The following is a 19,660-nucleotide window of genomic DNA, read 5'->3' as shown; positions in this document are numbered from 1 at the left end:
ACCTAATGATGTTTGTAGAAACTCATCAACAGAAATTAGGGAGGAATATATCAAGAATATCTTAAAGTTATAGGTTATTTATTGTTCATATGTTACATGTTATCACAATTGAAAGTCATGTAATGTCTGAGAAAAATTATACAGAAGAAAAGGAGGGAAAATGCAAAAGGGTGTATAATAAGAACAAAGTCAAATCCAGACAAACAAAAAACAGACTAGAGAATAATAAGAACCATAGAGAATCTCAAAGAAGAATCAGAATACTCAAAAATAAATAGTAAAATGAATGAGGCAGACACTTCACTTTTGTAAATGGTCTCAAATTCCCCAGGTGAAAGGCAAAGCATGACAGAATAAAATAGCATGATCTTTACAGTCTATAAGAAATAGACCTTAGACATAAGGACAAATAGACTGAAAATAAAATGATGGAATAATCCATACAACCAGTTTGAAAACTGGGTTTGAACTGCTGACCATACAGATTGCAGCCCAATGCCTAATCACTGCCCTACCAGAGCTCCAAACTTATTATTTTTGGTGATGGGAAAAGCGAGTGTAGTGAGCACAACATGAACAAAATAAACAATACCACTGGGAAAGGCTTATGAGAAAAAGGTGCCTGTCCAAATAATTTGACATATATAAGGGCAACAAATCTAACAAAAGGCTAAAAAATGAGTCTAGAATTATATAAGTATAATTATGAGAGATGTTTTATGTATGTGGGTAGGTAAATGTGTACATATGCATGAGAACAGGTAAAATTATGCACATGTGAGTATAAATACAGATGCATAAGCGGACTCACATATTCATTGAAGACATAAATGCATATACTTTTCAGATATGCGTAAACATTTTCTGATATCCTTTATCTGGGTCTGCAGTCGTAGGGACCATAGCTGCATGAGACAGCTTTGTTGAGTGGTATAATAATAACTCACAAAGTTCATTAATTTTCATCCTAGTGAAGTAATTAGTGGTTTGCGTCTTAAAAACTTACAAGTGGCCATCTACTTGTCAGGAGCAAGAGTAAGAAGATAACTGAATTCAATGAGAAAAAATGAGTAGATTGGATGGTATCCTGCACAAGCCACAACTTCAGCTTTCCTGAGGCCAGAAGAACTAGCTGCATACATGGCGCCTAGCTACCATTACTGGCTGCTGTGACTTAGGGCACAGTAGATGATCCTGGGTAAAAAAATTAGAAGTGTTTCTCAAAGTGGGTTATACAGACCCCTGGGGTGTTGGAACAATCCAGGGAAGCTGCAAAAGAGAGATTTATACTTTATCCTAGATTATGAGTTATAGTACAAAGAACTTTAATTGCTAAGGGGATGCTGAGTAGGTTTTTTTCTCTGAAAAGGGGTGGTGGTTTAAATAAGTTTCAGAACCTATGATGTAGAACAAAACTCAAATTTGAACAAATGTCCAGACAACCTGGAACATTTAAGAGTAGAATTCTTGACACTGTCACCCTAAGATGCTCTTTAAACCTTGAACCAGAACCACCCCCTGAGTTTACCTCCTATCAGAAAAGCAGAATGACCCATAAATTATAGGAACTTAACAATCACTCATCCATCAGTTTGTTGTACTGTGGTGGCTTGCAGGTTGCTGTGATGCTGAGTAGGGTCACCCATAGTGGTCAAGTGTCAGCAGCGAGTCCAGACTAAGATTCAGAAAAAGGTATAGGCAGTCCACTTCTGTGGGATTTGCCACTGTAAACTTTATGAGTAGCCACAGAACCATGTCTGAGACAAGGCAAAAGATGAGCCCCGCAGGTGCGAAAGCACTCAAAATATGACTGAGGAAGAGTTGCCTCATAGTAGAGTTGATCTTCATGATGTGTATGGAGCAAAGTTTTTGGAATTTTTAGCCAATGGTGAGACATGACTCAAATTAGCGGAAACAACTGAAAACGTCCATTTCTAATCAAAATGTAGAATTTACAAAGTAAGAATCTAGGAAAATTGAAAGTCATCAGAAATGAAATGTCTTAGGCATTAGTGAGCTGAAGTGAACTGCTATTGGCCATTTGAATTGGACAACCAAATTATTTACTATTCTAGGAATAACATATTCAAGAAGAAAGGTGTCCCATTCCTTGTCAAAAAGCATCGCAAAATCTATCTTGAAGTACAGTTCCATTTGTGATAGGATAATATTACAAGGGAGACCAGTTATATAATTTTGTTCAAATTTACCCATCAACAACTGAAGCCCCTGAGGAATAAATTGGAGTATTTAACCAACTTCCATGTAATTTTTTTAAGTGTGTGAATTAGGTGTCTAAATTTTTTTCATTGTTCATGTAAAACATAAGGTTTTTTTTAAACATAAATTTTATATGCAAGAATTCCTACCAGATCTGAAAGATGACTTAGGGCCATAGTCTTGGGTCCTACTAATCTCTTTCTTCTTCTTCCTTTTTTTTTTTTTTAAAGAGAACTATTATTAAGTCTTAAGGGGACAAGAACAGTACAATTACAGAGACTTATCACTCAGATATAGTGAGTTTTACATTCAGTAATTCATACACATTTGTTTCACCTCATCCATTGCAGTTCCCTCAACATATACCCACCTCATCTCCCTCTTTTATTCTTCCTTCATCCTAATCCTCTGAACTTTGTCCTTGAGTTAATGCTTCCCTTTTGATCTTAAGTGGTTTCAGTTCTAGACCTGATGGACGACTAAGAGCTATATTCTTGGGGTCCTAACAGTCTCTATCTGACCGATCAGGCTGATATCTCTTGTGATTTTGAGTTCTGTTCTACATCTTTATCCCACCCTATCCAGGGCCATGTAATAAGATTTTTTACAAAGAAGTTGGTAGTGGTAGCCAGGCACCATTCGTTCTTCTAGTCTGAGGGTTTTTGATTTGCCTACTAATCCACTGGACTTATTTCCATGTTTTTGGTTTTCACCATTACTTTATCCCTCTGAATTGAGATCAATAGTTTCATCTTGGATGTCTTCTCATGAGCTTTTAAGTTCCCAGTTACTGCTCATCAAAATAGGATATAGAACAATGTTATTGTGAACTATATTAGGTCATTGGCCTTGGTGTCCCCTGAGACTGTGGTCTTGATCCCCTAGGCTCAGCATTCAGTCCAAAATGGATCACACATGCAATCAAGATACTTTGATGATTATTGGTGACTAGAGTGCAAAAGTTGGAAACAAGTTGGCATTGGTGATAGAAACAAAGCTGGTGACAGAATTTTTCAAGACCAATGACTTCATTGCAAATTCATTTTTACAACAATATGAACAGTGGCTATATAGCCCCCCGCCCCCAAACAGTGACTGTGCACATAAACTTCACTAGGGAGGAACCACAAGATTCAAGTTGACTATATCTGTGGAATTGAGAAACTTAATAGCATGAACCACAAGAATGCCAAGTAGTGACTATGGATTGGATTATCAATTGCTAGTATGCAAGTTCTGATTGAAGATGAAGAAAATTAAAATAAGTCCATGAGAGCCAAAATATAACTTTGAGTATATTCAACTTGGATTTAGGGGCCATCTCAAGAATAGAATTGACATATTAAACACTAAGGAGAACATCTATGGGATGACATCAAGAACATAATACACAAAACAAAAGGTCATTAAAAGCAAGAAAGTGAATTCTATAAGAGACTCTTACACTTGCTCTTGAGTATAAAGTAGCTAATGCAAATGGAAGAAATTATGATGTGAAATAGTTGAACAGAAATATTCAAAGGGCAGTTGAGAAGACATAGTAAAGTGTTATAATGAAATGTACAAAAATCTGAATTATAAAATGATAGGAAAGACACATCATTCTTAAGCTGAAAGAACTGAAGAAAAAATTCAAGCTTCTGGTTGCAATATTGAATAATTTTGTGAGGAAATTATTGAAACTGGAAGAATTTTTTAAGCTGCAAGGAATACACAGAATCACTGTACCAAAAAGAATTGCTTGACATGTAACCATTTCAAGAGGGAGCATTTGATCAAGAATTGATGACAGTGAAGGAAGAAATCCAAACTACACATTAGGAATTAAAAGAAAAACAAGCCTGTAGAAATTAAACTGATATAGCACTGGAAGCACTCAGTGTCTATGCCAAGAATTTGGAAGAGATCCATATTTATGCCCATTCCAAAGAATACAGACTTATCTAATGATATCATTAATATCACATGCAAGTAAAATTTTGCTAGTCACACAGACCAGCCCTAATATATTTATTTTAATTTTAGGCAAGTAAAAAGGCTGGCCCATCTGAAAAACTGGCTATCACAAATGTATTTATCTGAATTTTAGGCAAATTCATAGGCATAATTCACTAGTAAACTTATATGGTCATATTTTAGGAGGATTATTAGCTTTTCTAAGAGCCCTTTGGCATAGTAGTTACTTGTTGGGCTGCTAAATGCAAGGTCAACAGTTAAAATCACCAGTTGCTCAGAGAAAGAAAGATGAGGCTATCCTGTAAAGAGTTACAGTCTTGAGAACCCGCATGGACAGTTCTATCCTGTCCTATAGGGTTGCTATGAGTTGCAACCGACTATATGGCAGTGAATTCAATATTAGTTTCTTTTGACTCAATCAACCATAATCTATGAATATGTGTAAGGGAGTCCATTTTATGTTAGCTAGACATTCTGAGCACTATTTCAAATGGAAAACATGCTCTTTTTTTGCAGCTTTTTAAAAACAACTGACAACATACATGGGAATGCAAATTCAGATTCTCACATTAACTCAGTGAACATTGTGCAAACAGAAGTGAACAAAGGAAAATCTTGGAACTGTAGCAACAGTAAGCAGAAACATCAGTATTCCGACTTCAACCTGTTCAAAGCAAGTGATGCTTTTGCTGCGTCTGAAATCAGAGAAGGCCTATTCAAAGTACCATCTTTTTCAGCTACATCTTGGTCTCATAATATTCAAGGTAATCGCTTTCCTCTCAGTTTTATAAAGTAAGTTACTCTTGTTATAAGAGAATATAAAAATATAGTAAAATTGTGTAGGTTATCTCTTTACTAGCACATTTTCCTGCATTTTTCTTAAGTTGCATTATTTTTAAAAATGTGTTATCAGTAAAAAGTTATGTAGCTTTCATTGAAACAATTTTTGTGAAAAAGATCTTTTTAATCCATATGTTTATTTTTAGGGGTGACTGAAAAAGATTTTGGTTCTTTGAAGCCTGTCACAGAAATCCGTATCCTTTAAATTATTTCATTACAGCTATTTTATACTTATAAAATCATAATCTTTTAACATTTTATTTTAGTGTGAGCTTATTTTGGCTGACAAAGAAAGAAGGAAAAATTAGTCTTTTAGATTTTTAGAGAATCCAAGTATATTATAGTCAGTATTGCTTAAAGTATGATCTGTAGGATAGTGCCAGTTAGTATAAAATGAGAAATTAGTTGTTATTATTGGCTGAACTCTGAGCATATGTACTTATAGATAATTTCTTATGCTTTGGGCAAAGACAACAGTATTGGGTTGAACATGGGATGGAAAAATGGATGACTATGGGCGAGATATTATGAAATGAGGTTACTGCTATATATCTAATATGTTTGAAAAAACCTAAGTTGGAGTTTACACATAAAATTTGATTTGCATACCTTGGAACTTACACTGTAAATATTTTGAGTATGTATCTGTGATACTGTGGGTTAGATGTTGGGCTGTTAATTGAAAGATCAGTAGTTCAAACCCACCAGCCACTTGGCAGAATAAAGATGAGATTATATGCACCTATAAAGATTTATAGTTTTGAAAACCATATATATTGTTGTTATGAGTTGGAATTGACTTGATGGCAGTGAGTTTATCTTGGTCATCAGTGTTTTGGAGGTAACCTCTTTGACTTTTTAAAAATCCTGGATTTGTCTTTAAAAATGTAGTAATTGCTTTTTTTTAAACCACTATATAGATTACAATCTATATAATTCCTTACTGCTAACTTATTTATGTTCCAACTCTTAGTTAAATCACTAAAGAGAAACAAGGAATTAAACACAGGGTTAAAACACTAGGCTGAATGGAAGCATTAAAAGTTGACTATGAAAAAAAAGTTGACTATGTCTGAAGTTACTACCTTATATACTTGAGTATAAGCTGAACCAAATATCAGTTGGGGCACCTAATTTTACCACAAAAACTGCATTAAAATGTGCTGAAAAACTCAGCTTATATGTGGTATATTACCATGCACAACTCTGATATTGCTCCACTGCCATTCTAACTCAATTTAGTTATATGCAGTGGAGCCAATTTTCACAAGTAGTCAGGCAATCATTTTCTTACCATACTTTGGAAGTATTTCAGATAGCCCTCAGAATACCCAAAACTAGTGTGTTAGTCCGGGTAGACTAAAGAAACAAATCCAGAGACACTCATTTATGTGTATTAGAAAGAGTTTTATATACAAGAGCAGTTTAATATTGAGAAAACATCCCAGTCAAGTCCAGATCAAATCCATAAGTCCTATATTAGCCCATATGTCCAATACTAATCTATAAAGTTCTCTTCAGATTCATGAAACAAATGCAATGATTCTGAATGCAGGAAGATCACAGGATCCAGTGGTGGTGTATTACATCTCAGATCTGGCAAAGGTCTCCACGTGGCTCCTCTGGCTCCAGAGCTATAGCAGAGCTCCATGTGTCTTGACAATGGGAATGTCTCACAGGGAGGGAGCCTCCAGAGAGCTATTTATCTCCTTAGCAGCTCCAAATGAGATCATCAAGCTGTGACCTGATTGACAGTCTAAACTCCACCCCTTCACTTTTAAGTCTCAAATTGACAACAGATTATGTAACTACCTCAACTAGAGTCACCATTTGCTAGATTTCTCTTGATAAACTGTCCAGTATCTAGAACTGGATTTCTATTTTTCCGACTAGAGTATAAAATTTGTGAATTCTAGAGCCTTCCTCAACTTTAAATAACCAATGTCATATTCCTAGAGTGGTTTTGATGATATAACTTAACCTGCTCAAAAATACTACATGATTTTTCCTTATTGCTTTAAAAGTTTATTAAAAAGAAAAAAATACCCTTGATTTTTGGTATTCCTGGCATTAAATGATCTTATTCATTTACTTACTCTACAATATTTCCCACTTTAGACAGATCTTTCCTTTCTGCCAAATTGGAATGCTATTCTACTCCAAACATATTCCTTACATGTTTCACTTCCCCCTGGCTCATGTCTAGTCTTTTCCCAGAAAAACTTCTCTTGCCATATCTACCTTTCGATGTATCTGTAGATAGGAAGGTAAGACCGAGTGTGTCCTTAAGGTGTTCACGGGTCACGGGGAAAGAATAGCAATACACAGGGTATTAAATAAAGAGGTTGCCTCCAAAATATCCATTGTTTTGACCCTTATTAGAAGCCTTTCTATGTGGTAGACTGCTTTTTTTAAAGATTTCTATTTTTAAATGAACAATGCTTCTATTGTTTAAGTCTATGTGTTAGTCAAGACTATTAAAAGTATTTTGTACATTCGTGTCCAATGATTTATGGTCCATAAAATTCATCTGTTGCTCAAATCCCCAAACTGCTATATTATATTGTTTCTAAGTATATTTTGGGTAGAAGAAGGAATGTCATTTATGATCATTTGAAAATTTGCACTCTACTTGGATAATTTGAGAGCTTGTGTACTACTTGGACACAAATTTACTTTCTGTTCTATTTCTTTCTCAGTATTTTACTAAATTTGAATCCTTGGGAAAACAGAAGGTTTGCCAAATTGATCTTGCTACAATACTGTCATTTTTAATTCTGTAGACATTTCCCACCATTAATAATATAATGTAATATATGTAATATCCCCAGCTGTAATGCCATTGCTGGGAGTTTGTTGAACAAAAGGAAAAAATTGAAGTCAAGTGTTGATAGTAATAATAAATGATGTTAGCAGTCAAGTTTTCTCATGAGCTAGGAAGACTGGTGATTCTACAACTACTCTGAATCAAAGGTTTGTTTTCATGAACATAAATTGATGTGGAACTACCTAATGAGAGACAACCCAGCATGAGGGCCACTTGTGAGCTTGTTGCAAATAAATATTTTATAACTAGAAATATATTTTGAGGAAAAATGAAATTAAAAGATAATTAATTGATAAATATTAAATTGTGTTTTTGTTTTGGCACACATATTTTGATTCCCTTCACAATTATTTGTAAATCTTTATAATCTATGAACAGATTATCAATACTCATATATAAGTTCAAGTTAAAGCTTAAGAAAACTAAAACAAATCTATAAGAATCTAAATATAAACTTGAGTCTATCCCACCATAATTTCAAGAACAGATTTGATGCATTAACACTAACAACAGAGACCTAATGAACTGTGGGACGACATCAAGACCATCATTCACGTAGAAAGCAAAATGTCATTAAAAGGGCAGGAAATAAATAAAAAGTCAGGAAAGAAAAAAAGATCAAAGTAGGTATCAGAAGAAACTCCGATACTTGCTCTTAATCATAGAATAGTTAAAGCAAATGGAAGAAAGGATGAAGTCAGGGAGCTAAACAGAAAATTTCAGAGGGCAGCTCGAGAAGACAAAGCCAAATATTATAATGAAATGTCCAAGGACCTAGAATTAGAAATCCAAAAAGGAAGAACACTCTTAGCATATCTAAAACTGAAAGAATTCAAGAAAACATTCAAGTCTCAAGTTGCAATTCTGAAAGATTCAACAGGCAAAATATTGAATGATGCAGGAAGCATCAAAAGAAGATAGAAATAATACAGAGTCATTGTACCAAAAATAACTAGTCGGCATTCAACTATATCAAGAGGTAACATCTGAACAAGAATCAATGGTGCTGAAGGAAGAAGTTAAAAGTGCCCTGAATGCATTAGTCCAAAAACAATCTGGGCTCCAGGAATTGAAAAGTGTCAGCATGTTGAAGAATCTTTAGAAGCACTCACTCATCTATGCCAGGAAATTTGGAAGACAGCTACTTAGCCAACGACTGGAAGAAATTCATATTTGTGCCCATTCCAAAAAAAGGTGATCCAGCAGAATGCCCAAACTATAGAACAATATTGTTGATATTCCATGGAAGTAAATTTTGCTTAAGATCATCCAACAATGATTGCATCACCATTGACAAAGAACTGCCCGAACTTCAGGCTGGACTCAGAGGAGGACATGGAACAGAGAATGTCATTGCTGATGTTAGATGGATCTTGGTTGAAAGAAGAGAATACCAGAAAGATCCTGCTTGTGTTATATTGACTATGCCAAGGCCTTTGTCTGTGTGAATCATAACAAACTATGGATAACCTTGAGAAGATGGGAATCCCAGAACACCACATTGTGCTCATGGGGGACTTGTCCATGTATCAAAAGGCAGTGGTGTGAACAAAACAAGGGAATACTTGCATGGTTTAAAATCAGTAAAGGTGTGTGTCAGAGTTGTATCCTTTCGTCATATTTATTCAGTCTGTGTGCTGAGCAAATCATCAGAGAAGCTGGCTTATCTGAAGAATGTAGATTCACAATCCATACATCCATTATGTCAAGCACATCTGTACATTTGTTGCCATCATCATTATTTGATTTTGACAAGAGTATGATCCTCCAATAAATGATTTATTAAAATATTTTTAAAAGAATGTAGAATCAAGATTGGAGGAAAGCTTAATGACCTGTGATATGCAGATGACACAACCTATCATGCAGAAAGTGAGGAGGACTTGAAGCATTTGCTGATGAAGATCAAAGATTGAAACCTTCAGTATGGATTGCAACTCCAATTTTCACAACTGGACTAGTAGGTAGCATCATAATGAACAGAAAAAAAGATTGAAGTAGTCAAGGATTTTTTTCTTGCTTGGATCTACAATCAATGCTTGCTCCATGTCTTCGGAATCTGACCAGAATCTGTCAGTTTCCTGTCAATGTACTGCTTCAAGTATTGTTAGATGATCTTCAGAAAAAAATTTTTACTTGCATTTGATATCAATGATATTGTTTTTTAATTTGAGTATTCATTTGGGTCACCTTTCTTTATTTCATTTTTAAAACAGGTATATTGGAGCATAATCCAAATATCATACCATTCAGTAGTTCAATCATATCAAGAAGAGTTGTACAATCATTACCACAATCAGTTTTAGAATATTTTCTTCTTTCTTGAACTCTTTGTTAATAGCGCCCATCTTCTCCCAATCTCCTCTGCTCTACCAGTTGCTGTCTCTGTAGATTAGCTCATCTTAGAGTTCATATACTAAAAAGCATACAAAAACAAAAATCAAACAAAAAAGTTAATAACAAAATAGAGAAAACTAACAAAAGTCACAAAGTAAAACAGGTAAAAACCTCAATTTAAAAGAAATAAAAATATTAAAAACTAGAATAACTTAAAAATATGGATATCGAATGGTAAGGTGTTAAATTCTAAGCTAACCACATCAGCTACTATCCACTCTCCAATGCACTTTGCAGGATAGCTAGGCTGTTCACATCCCTGCTCTGTGATCAGAGGGGAGTCACCAGAGGCCTAGTCTATGTGTGGACCCTGCAAATGGATTTGGGACTTTCATTATCAACCATAACCTTCTGAAATCTGGGTGTTCACAATTTGATTGTGGTAAAATCTGATGTGAAAGCTCTCATACCTTTTTCTCCTTTGAATTCTCATTATATTTACAATCCTTGAATCACACAGGCTGGTGTACTTCTTTCATGTGACTAAATTAATACCTCACTTAGATGGCTGTTTGTTTGAAGGTAAGCCTTTTAGACCCCAGATGTTATTCTTTCTGACAGCCACATGGCACCATCTCATTTCTTCACCACACTTTCCTATAGCACCCATATCTTCAATTATATCTTCATTAGGGAGAGTATCACACAGAACCATGTCATAATAACTAACTGTCCTTAAATTGGGGCTAGAATTGTGAACCCCCAATCTATTCTTATATCTATGGTTTGTATATGTCTCTGGTTCACCTTAGAGACATCATTGTCATTTGATGTTAGAGAACATTATCAATCATCTCCATGAGGCATAAAATAATTCAATTAATGGTGCCATTAGTTTAGCCTACAGCATACAATTTAAACACAGCTGAGAAAAGGAGATTATACAAGTTTGGCTGGCTGGGAACCATAATACATGAATTATTGACTTGTACAGATTAAATGCTTAAGTGACTAGAAACTATTTACACATAAAGTGACTAGAAACTATTTACACAATACAGTTAGTGATAGAGCAAAACTTTCAGTACTATTCATTGACAGTGGCAGAACTAGGCCTACCACATTAATGCATAATAAAGCAAGAGCATTACGGGTCACCCCCTTGTGCCACAAATCAGGCCTTTTTTGTCTTACACTGTTATACAATCTTTTAGAACTAAATAGAAAGCTTGACTAACAGTCTGACCTGGTGGAATAAATTCCAAATGCACTACAAGTCCATATTTTCATCGCTTCAGAAAGCTGATGGATATCCAGAATGCGGTTTGTAATGAACTGACATTTTACCTTTTTTGAAACAACAAAACCACTTGTACACATGAATTTTTCCCATAGTGTTGTTCTTGTAAGCTGTGTTCAACATCACAACAGTTTCTGTAGCTTTTTTTCCTGAGCAGGAAACAAAATTTCACAGCTATATGCTGCCCTCTTAAATTTGGCCATCACAAAAATGAGGTTCAAGTGAAACCGCTTTTATGAAAAAATTCACTGTGACCAGAGAGAACCTTTCCAGGGGATTCCACTGGGCGCACTAACTCAGAGTAAGTTGTTTCATGCTCACCTAGTGGGGAAAATGCATACTACTGTGAAAGCTCCACCCAGCAGAGCTATTTTCCATTTTTTGGAGGGTACCCCCTCATATAGATCATATATATATATTAAATGCTTATATATCAGACTCATTGTGGTCCTGTATAGGGTTTCCAAGACTGTAAATCTTTACAATGCAGATAGCTTTATATAAAGAAGGCATCTAACAAGGGGAGGTTGGGCGGTGATAAAAGTTAGATGATGTCAAGGTACCCTGAAAGACATAGAAAGTTTGGGAACTGATTATGGGAGCAATGGTACAATTCTGCTTGACGAGATTGAATGGTGAAGTGACATGACATTTGGATTAATTCCTAAGTAAGAATAAATTGAAAAATCAAAAACAAACAAACATAGGTCCAGGAATGGTTTGGGGCTCACACTAAATCCAGTTCCAACTTAAGAACAATTAGTTTTTACATCATGGCCCTGCCCCATACTCACCTCCAAGAAGGGAACAAGGAGAAGGGTGCTATAGCAAAATGTGAAGAAATTAGATGATGACCGGCTATCAAATAAAATAGCATCTGGGGTCTTAAAGGCTTGTCTCTGAACAAGCAGTCATCTAAATGAGATGTCAACTAAGGTCACATGGAAGAAGCACACCACCATTAGTTACTGAAGAATTGTGAATCATATAGTCCGAAGTTGAAGGAGGGCTTAGTATCAGAGCCTAAAGTCTGAGAATCTGGTTTGCAGAAGGCTATGGATGACAGTAAAAGCCCAAGATTCATTGCTGGAACTATACAGGAGAAACCTCGAGTCAACCCCATCTACAAGTGAAGGATAGGAGGAAAGAGGTCACTAAATGGAGTGCCTTGGTGGATTGAGTATAGGTCAAAGGCAGAAGCCTGACTTGAACAGTTAAAATTTGTCAGCAGATTCCCCCTAGGATGCATGCTGAACCTGACCTGGTTTCCAAAATCATATGCTTTTAGGGTTGTATTCTTTTGTTGTTGATTATACATATTGGGGTTATCGCAGGAGTGTTACATCCTTGTGGGTCACCCTCTACAAGTTGTGGTATGTTTTTCATTTTGGGAGATATGAAAACCAGGGTTGATAAACCTATAGAGTCAGCAAGTGGAATAAGGTTTTGGGGGTCAGGGGACATGGAGGTGGTGATGGGGTGAAGGGGCAGTGATGACAAGGAGTCCATATAGAAAATGAATGCTTGGAAACTAATCGTGGTAGCAGATGTACAATTCTGCTGGATGTGATTGGATATAATGATTTGTATATGTATTTTTTTTTAAAAAAGGAATGTACCCAAGCCCTACTCCAACTTATGTCCATGCATTCTGTGCTAGACTCACTTAGCTGCTGGGCAAAGAAACAGAAAGGTGATGTATGGGAAGCAGGAAGATGACAGGCTGGTGGGTACAGAGTCACATGGTCCACTGTCAGTGGGAAAATAGCAAGGTGCCACTAACTTATGCAGAAGTCCCAGCAAGGAGGAGGGTGCAGTGGCAGAGAGAGGGAGGGAGAATTTCCCAGTTTTTCCTTTGTAAAAAGGGCACATTCCCAAGGAGATATCAACAGGCTACAGCCTGACTAACAGGTTGGATTTTACCCTAGACTTTCAATCAAATTCAAGTTGAATTAAAATCTAACTGCCACAGAATCTTTCATTATTGCAACTTGAAGCTTGATTTATTTTCCTTTGTTCTTTCAGTTTAAGATATGCTGATTGTGTTCTTCCTTTTTTCTTCTCAAACTCTACATCTTTGTACATTTCTTTATAATATTTGGGTTTGTCTTCTTGAGCTGCCCTTTGAAATTTTCTGTTCAGTTTTTGGACTTCATCGTTTTTTCCATGACTTCATCATTGTGGGTGTTGGTGAATGTAAAATCTGAAAGTTCAATCCCTTATTGGGGACTTATGCCAACTTACATCCCAAGAAATGCAGCGGCATAGGGTAGGGAGAAAAGGTGAAAGAGAGGTCTGCTAGAGTATTGATTTATATTCTGGAGGCAGACCACATCCCCAAGGAAACTCCAGTTTTCATTGATTGATTGATCATTCAAGGTGAGTGATTACATTATAGTTATTACATTACAACATAAAATATTACACTACCACGCATTACAAAAACAGCAACCCATCCAGTATTTGGCCAAACTGCTGAGAAGCCTAGCCATGTTGGCATATAAAATTAGCTATCACACCCCCTTTTGTAGAGAAGGTTTCAAAAGTTTGCAAAACCCACTGCCATCCCCTTGATTCAGACTCCTCGTGGCTCTGTATAGGGTTTCTAAGACTGCAAATCTTTACAGATGCAGACAGCTCCATCTTTCTCACACCAAGCCTCATTGTTCTCCCACTAAGTGGCTGTTGGGTTGAACCACCAATTTATGTAAGCAACCCGGCACGTAACCCACACCACCACCAGGGATCTCTTAGTATGTAGTCTTAATTAGTGAACTGCCTTTCCTTTCATTCTAGCAGTCCATTGGTTCTTGTATCTTTATATGAATATGAGTAGAACCGCGTAAATAATTGTGTATTTGTCTTCTCAGGCATATAAGTTCTCTGTCTTATCTCTCCAAGTGGATTATAACAGCATCAGTTAAAGGAACTTACATTCTTCTCTATTTTAGCTGCCTATACCTTTCTATTTCTAGAAATATATTCTGCATATATTGCTTAATAAATGTAGTTAACAAATTTTGACTCAGACTATGAGATATTATGTAAATATGAATATCTACAAAATTAGCAATAGACTTGACTCTTTACAAAGAGACAGTTTATTCCTTATATTTCATGATGATTTTTAACTTTCTGATAGGGGAATGATGATTTAAGTAATTCTTGTTAAGCTAATATATTGATTACTGATAATCCCAGTTAAACCCACACTTAACCAAATTATCAAAAGATATAAGTAGTTTTCCAGAAACGTATATCAGCTAATAAAGCAGTTAAGTGAAATCTAAAACATTAATGAAGAGATAAAAAATTAAGTAGTTTATTCAAGATGAATAAGAAAAAGTACTTCTCTGGAAAAAAATAATTAGAAGCTCAGTTCTGATATATGAGTACATGCCTATATATACTTGCATTTCTTTTGTCAGATCTAACTCTTGGGTTTACCTTTATGTAACCTTTATTTTCCCTAAAGACTTGCCAAGTTTGTAAAACACAGAATATGAATAGGGACTAGAATAATTTGTGTTCATTTCCTTCCTAAGATGCCAAAATAGCAAATGTTAAAGCCACATCACTAAATATTATTCAAGTCCCTATTAAGTCAACTGAATTTTTAATGAAAAGTAATTGATTTTTAAAATTCTGAAATATTTGGCTCCTTAATGTTATACTCAGCGGCAAAATTTAGAAGTATTTTCAGAGAATTCCCATATTTCAACTACATACAGTCCAAGGCCTTAGATGATGTAAGTATTTTATTATCATTGCGACCTTATCTGCCTCTTCTCAGTAATTATGCCTTAAGGTTAGAGCCTAGAATTCAATCATCTTTATGTCTCCTATGCCATACTTAGTGATTGGTACATTATAGGCACTCAAATATATTTATGTCATTTCCATAGTTGTACTGATTTGTATTTATTAGTTATAAAATTTTCTCTGAAAACTAAAGATATGCTTTCCTGCTATATCTAGCATATCATTAAATATAATGTGGCAAATTTTAATAGTATTATATAATGTTATCTTTGGGTGGTAAGTCTGGAGCAAGATATAATTCTAACAATTTTGAGGAAATGATTGAGCAATTGTTTAAGGACCTTTATGAGGCATATTTTTGAATAAATTGAGAACATGTATAGAAATTATAAACATTCTATAATTGATTAAGTTTTATTTTTCAGCTTCTTTACACAGATAGGAATTTTGTGATTTGCGCGCCAACTGGTTCTGGGAAAACTGTGATGTTTGAACTGGCTATAACAAGATTGCTGATGGAAGTGCCATTGCCATGGTTGAACATTAAAATTGTTTACAGTAAGGATATATTATTAAGTTAATGATGAATGAGAATAAACAGTGAAGCAAGGCTGATAAGTAAATTCAAGGCAATCCAGAGAAATTATTATTTGTTTTTCCTACCTTTTTTGTGAAGACTTGTCACAATTGGATTTGTCTGTTACATTAACTTCAAAACACATTTTCCCAAGGTTATAAATAAAAAGTAATATTTGAATTGAAAATTTGACCTTTACATGCTTATTTTTAAGATGATAAAATAAGCAAAATCAAACATTTTGTAATCCTGGAAATTTCCATTGGAAACCATACTCCTTTTTCTTAATATTTAAAAAAATTATCTTCACTGAAGTAATATGTGCACATTTAAAAAATATATATCACAAAAGGTGATATCACAATATATATATAATCACAAAAAGTAAAAATCAGTGTTTCTCACCTTATCACTCTCATTCCTAGTCTCACTTGCCAGATTAAATGACTTCTAATTCTCTTTTTAGTTCTTTTGATGAATATTTTTCTAAATAATAAACCAACTCAAAACCAAACTCGTTGACATAGAGTCGATTCTGATTCATAGCAATCCTATTGGATGGTGTAGTATATGGTAGTACATGGGGTTTCTGAGACTGTAAATCTTAATGGGAATAGAAAGCTTTGTCTTTCTCCTACAGAGAGGTTGGTGGTTTTGAACCGCTGACTTTGCAGTTAGCAGCCCATGTATAACCACTATGCCACCAGGGCTCCCCTATTTATTTTTAAACTAATCAATATTAGGCAATATTGATATTTTTATCCCAATTCTACTAAGCAGGAGTTATAAAAACAAGTTTAAATTGCATTGACAGTCTAAATAATTTAATATTTTATATTGCTACAGTGGCTCCAATAAAAGCTCTGTGCAGTCAGCGTTTTGATGACTGGAAAGAAAAATTTGGAGCAATAGGTTTGAATTGTAAAGAACTCACTGGTGATACTGCCATGGACGATCTATTTGAGATTCAGAATGCCCATATTATTATGACAACTCCAGTAGGTGCTATTTAAAATTTATTATTTACTTTATTCATTAGAAAATACCTATTTTTTCTTGGAGTAGAAAATATTTGCAATGTTAAAAACAGAAAAGGAACTAGTATTAGTGTATAAAGGAATACTTACAAGTCAGTTAGCAAAAGTGCCTAAGTAGGAAAAATGCGCAAAATATATGATTAGGTAATTTTAAAATTATCGATCATTTGTAAATTGTATGTGTGTGTACTGCTCTTTCTTGGTAGAGCTTAAAATAGATCATAAGATTGAGACTGAATATTTTATAGTTCAACAATGATGCCGTCACAGTTTTTTAAATACCAGCAAGACTGTCTCCACTGCTGTCAACATGATTTTGTCTCATAGCTACACTGTGTAGGATTGGTTAGGTTTTCCAAAATTGTAAATCTTTATAGAGAGCAGAGAAGTCTCATCTTTCTCCTGCTAAGTGGCTGGTGAATTTGAATCACTGACCTTGTGATTATCTGCTTGATACTTAATCTATTGTACTTCCAAGCTCCTTCTAAAACTGTAAAAATCCTTCAAACAATTTTAATCTTTAAATATTTTCCAGGATACTTTTATATATCATGAACATATTACCTATAATTCATAGAATATAATGGAAAAAGCTTTATATATTAATGTTATTGATATAATATTAATATTTTGCATTTTCTCTCTAGGAAAAATGGGATAGTATGACTAGGAAATGGAGAGACAACTCTTTGGTCCAACTGGTTCGTCTGTTTCTAATTGATGAGGTAGTAAGCACATCATTCATTTTCAGAGTTAAGCACTAATATATATATACATGTATATATATATGATACTTAGAAATAAATGAGACATTTCAGCCAAATTATATCTGTTTTACTCATTTAAATAGAAAATATGTTTATTTTAGTAAGCAATAATATTAATATTATTTTATACTTTAATTGATTAAATAGGTTTTTAGTCTTATACTTAATGATGCTTCTTGACTTCCTGTATAGGTACACATTGTAAAAGATGAAAATCGTGGTCCTACTCTTGAAGTTGTAGTAAGCAGAATGAAAACTGTACAGTCTTTTACTCAGACTTCAGAGAATGCCAGTACTGTGATTCCAGTGAGATTTGTAGCTGTATCTGCAACGATTCCAAATGCTGAAGATGTAAGTTAGAATTTTAATCTCTCAATTTTTTTGTGATTTATAAAATATTTAGTCATTTGATCTTAAGTGAAAAAATTTCTGTCAATCAATGAATATAATAGAAAAGTATGTTGTAGAAAATTATGGCTATATTGCATAGGTAAGGTATTATTAAGAACATAACATTTGCTCAGTCCAAGAATACTTTGTTCTACTAATCCGGCACTCTGTGATGCTCACCTTCCCTGACACAATTGCTGAAGACAAAATGGGTGCATAAGCAATTGTGGTGAAGAAAGCTGATGGTGCCTGACTATCAAAAGATATAGCATCTGGGGTCTTAAAGGCTTGAAGATAAACAAGTAGCCATCTAGCTGAGAAACAACAAAGCCCACGTTATCATGAGGTGTCAATGGGATCAGGTGTCAGACCTGTGTGATCATCAGGTGTCGATGGGATCAGGTGTCAGGCATCAAAGACCCAAAATAAAACAAAAAAATCCATATGGAGGTGAATAAGGGGGAGAACAGAGTGGAGGCCCAAAGCCTATCTGTAGACAATTGTACATCCCCTTACAGAAGGGTCACAAGGAAGAGATGAGCCAGTCAGGGTGCAGTATAGCACCAATGAAATGCACAACTTTCCTCTAGTTCTTTAATGCTTCCTTTTCCCCAACTATCATGACCCCAATTCTACCTTACAAATCCTACTATACCAGAACATGTACACTGGTACAGATAAGAGCTCGCAGCACAGGGAATCCAGGACAGATAAATCCCTCACGACCAATAATGAGAGCGATACTAGGAGGGTAAGGGAAGGGGAGGCGGCAGTAGGGGAAACTGATCACAATGGTTGACATATAACCCTTTTCCAGGGTGACAGACAACAGAGAAGCGGGTGAAGGGAGACAGCGGTTGGTGTAAGACATAAAACCCAACCCAATAATTTACCAATTATCAAGGATTCATGAGAGAGGGAGCGGGGAAAAAGAGGAGCTGATACCAAGGGCTCAAGGAGAAAGAAAATATTTTGAAAATTATGATGGCTACATATGTACTAATGTGCTTGACACAATGGATATAGGTGTGGATTATGATAAGAGCTGTAAGAGCTCCCAATAAAATGATTTTTTAAAATTTTACTGATCCAATTTAATAAATCACATTCTTTTTAAAAAAAGTTTTATTGGGATATAATCCACATACCATACAATTCAATAGTTCAATTATATCAAGAAGAGTTGTATAATCATTACCACAATCAGTTTTAGAACATTTTCTTCCTTGTACTTTTTGTTATTAGTTCCCATATTCTTGGTGGTAGTCTGTTATTTGTTTACATCTAGAGGTATTAGTTTCATGGGCTTCAGAAACCTAATAATAACTTGAGTAATATGTTTTATTATGGTTTTCTATGCCTGAATGACACAATCAAGAAGAATGGCATTGCATTCATTGTCAAAAAGGACATTTCAAGATCTATCTTGAAGTACAATGTTTTCTATTATAGGATTATATCTGTTCACCTTCAAGGAAATCCTATCAATACAACCATTATGCGTATTTCTATACCAGCCACAAAAGCTAATAATAAAGAAATCAAAGAATTCTACCAATGTGTTCAGTCTGAAATTGACCAAACATGCAATTAGGATGCATTGATAATGATTGATGATTACGATGCAAAAGCTGGAAACAAAGAGGA

General features: G+C 34.9%; 1 protein-coding gene across 1 annotated transcript in view; it reads left to right on the top strand.

The window, feature by feature from the left end:
• Positions 1–19,660, top strand: part of HFM1 (helicase for meiosis 1) — a 123,721-nt gene that overhangs the window by 18,086 nt on the left and 85,975 nt on the right. Inside the window, exons 5-11 of the mRNA XM_075540261.1 lie at positions 4,693–4,940; positions 5,163–5,210; positions 15,159–15,229; positions 15,668–15,800; positions 16,666–16,817; positions 17,504–17,581; positions 17,816–17,974. Of these exons, the coding sequence (XP_075396376.1) occupies positions 4,693–4,940; positions 5,163–5,210; positions 15,159–15,229; positions 15,668–15,800; positions 16,666–16,817; positions 17,504–17,581; positions 17,816–17,974 (889 nt within the window). The remainder of the gene's footprint in view (positions 1–4,692; positions 4,941–5,162; positions 5,211–15,158; positions 15,230–15,667; positions 15,801–16,665; positions 16,818–17,503; positions 17,582–17,815; positions 17,975–19,660) is intronic.

The sequence above is a fragment of the Tenrec ecaudatus genome, chromosome 1, assembly GCF_050624435.1.
Source record: "Tenrec ecaudatus isolate mTenEca1 chromosome 1, mTenEca1.hap1, whole genome shotgun sequence".
Lineage (NCBI taxonomy): Eukaryota > Metazoa > Chordata > Mammalia > Afrosoricida > Tenrecidae > Tenrec > Tenrec ecaudatus.
This window is presented reverse-complemented; position numbering and strand designations above follow the sequence as displayed.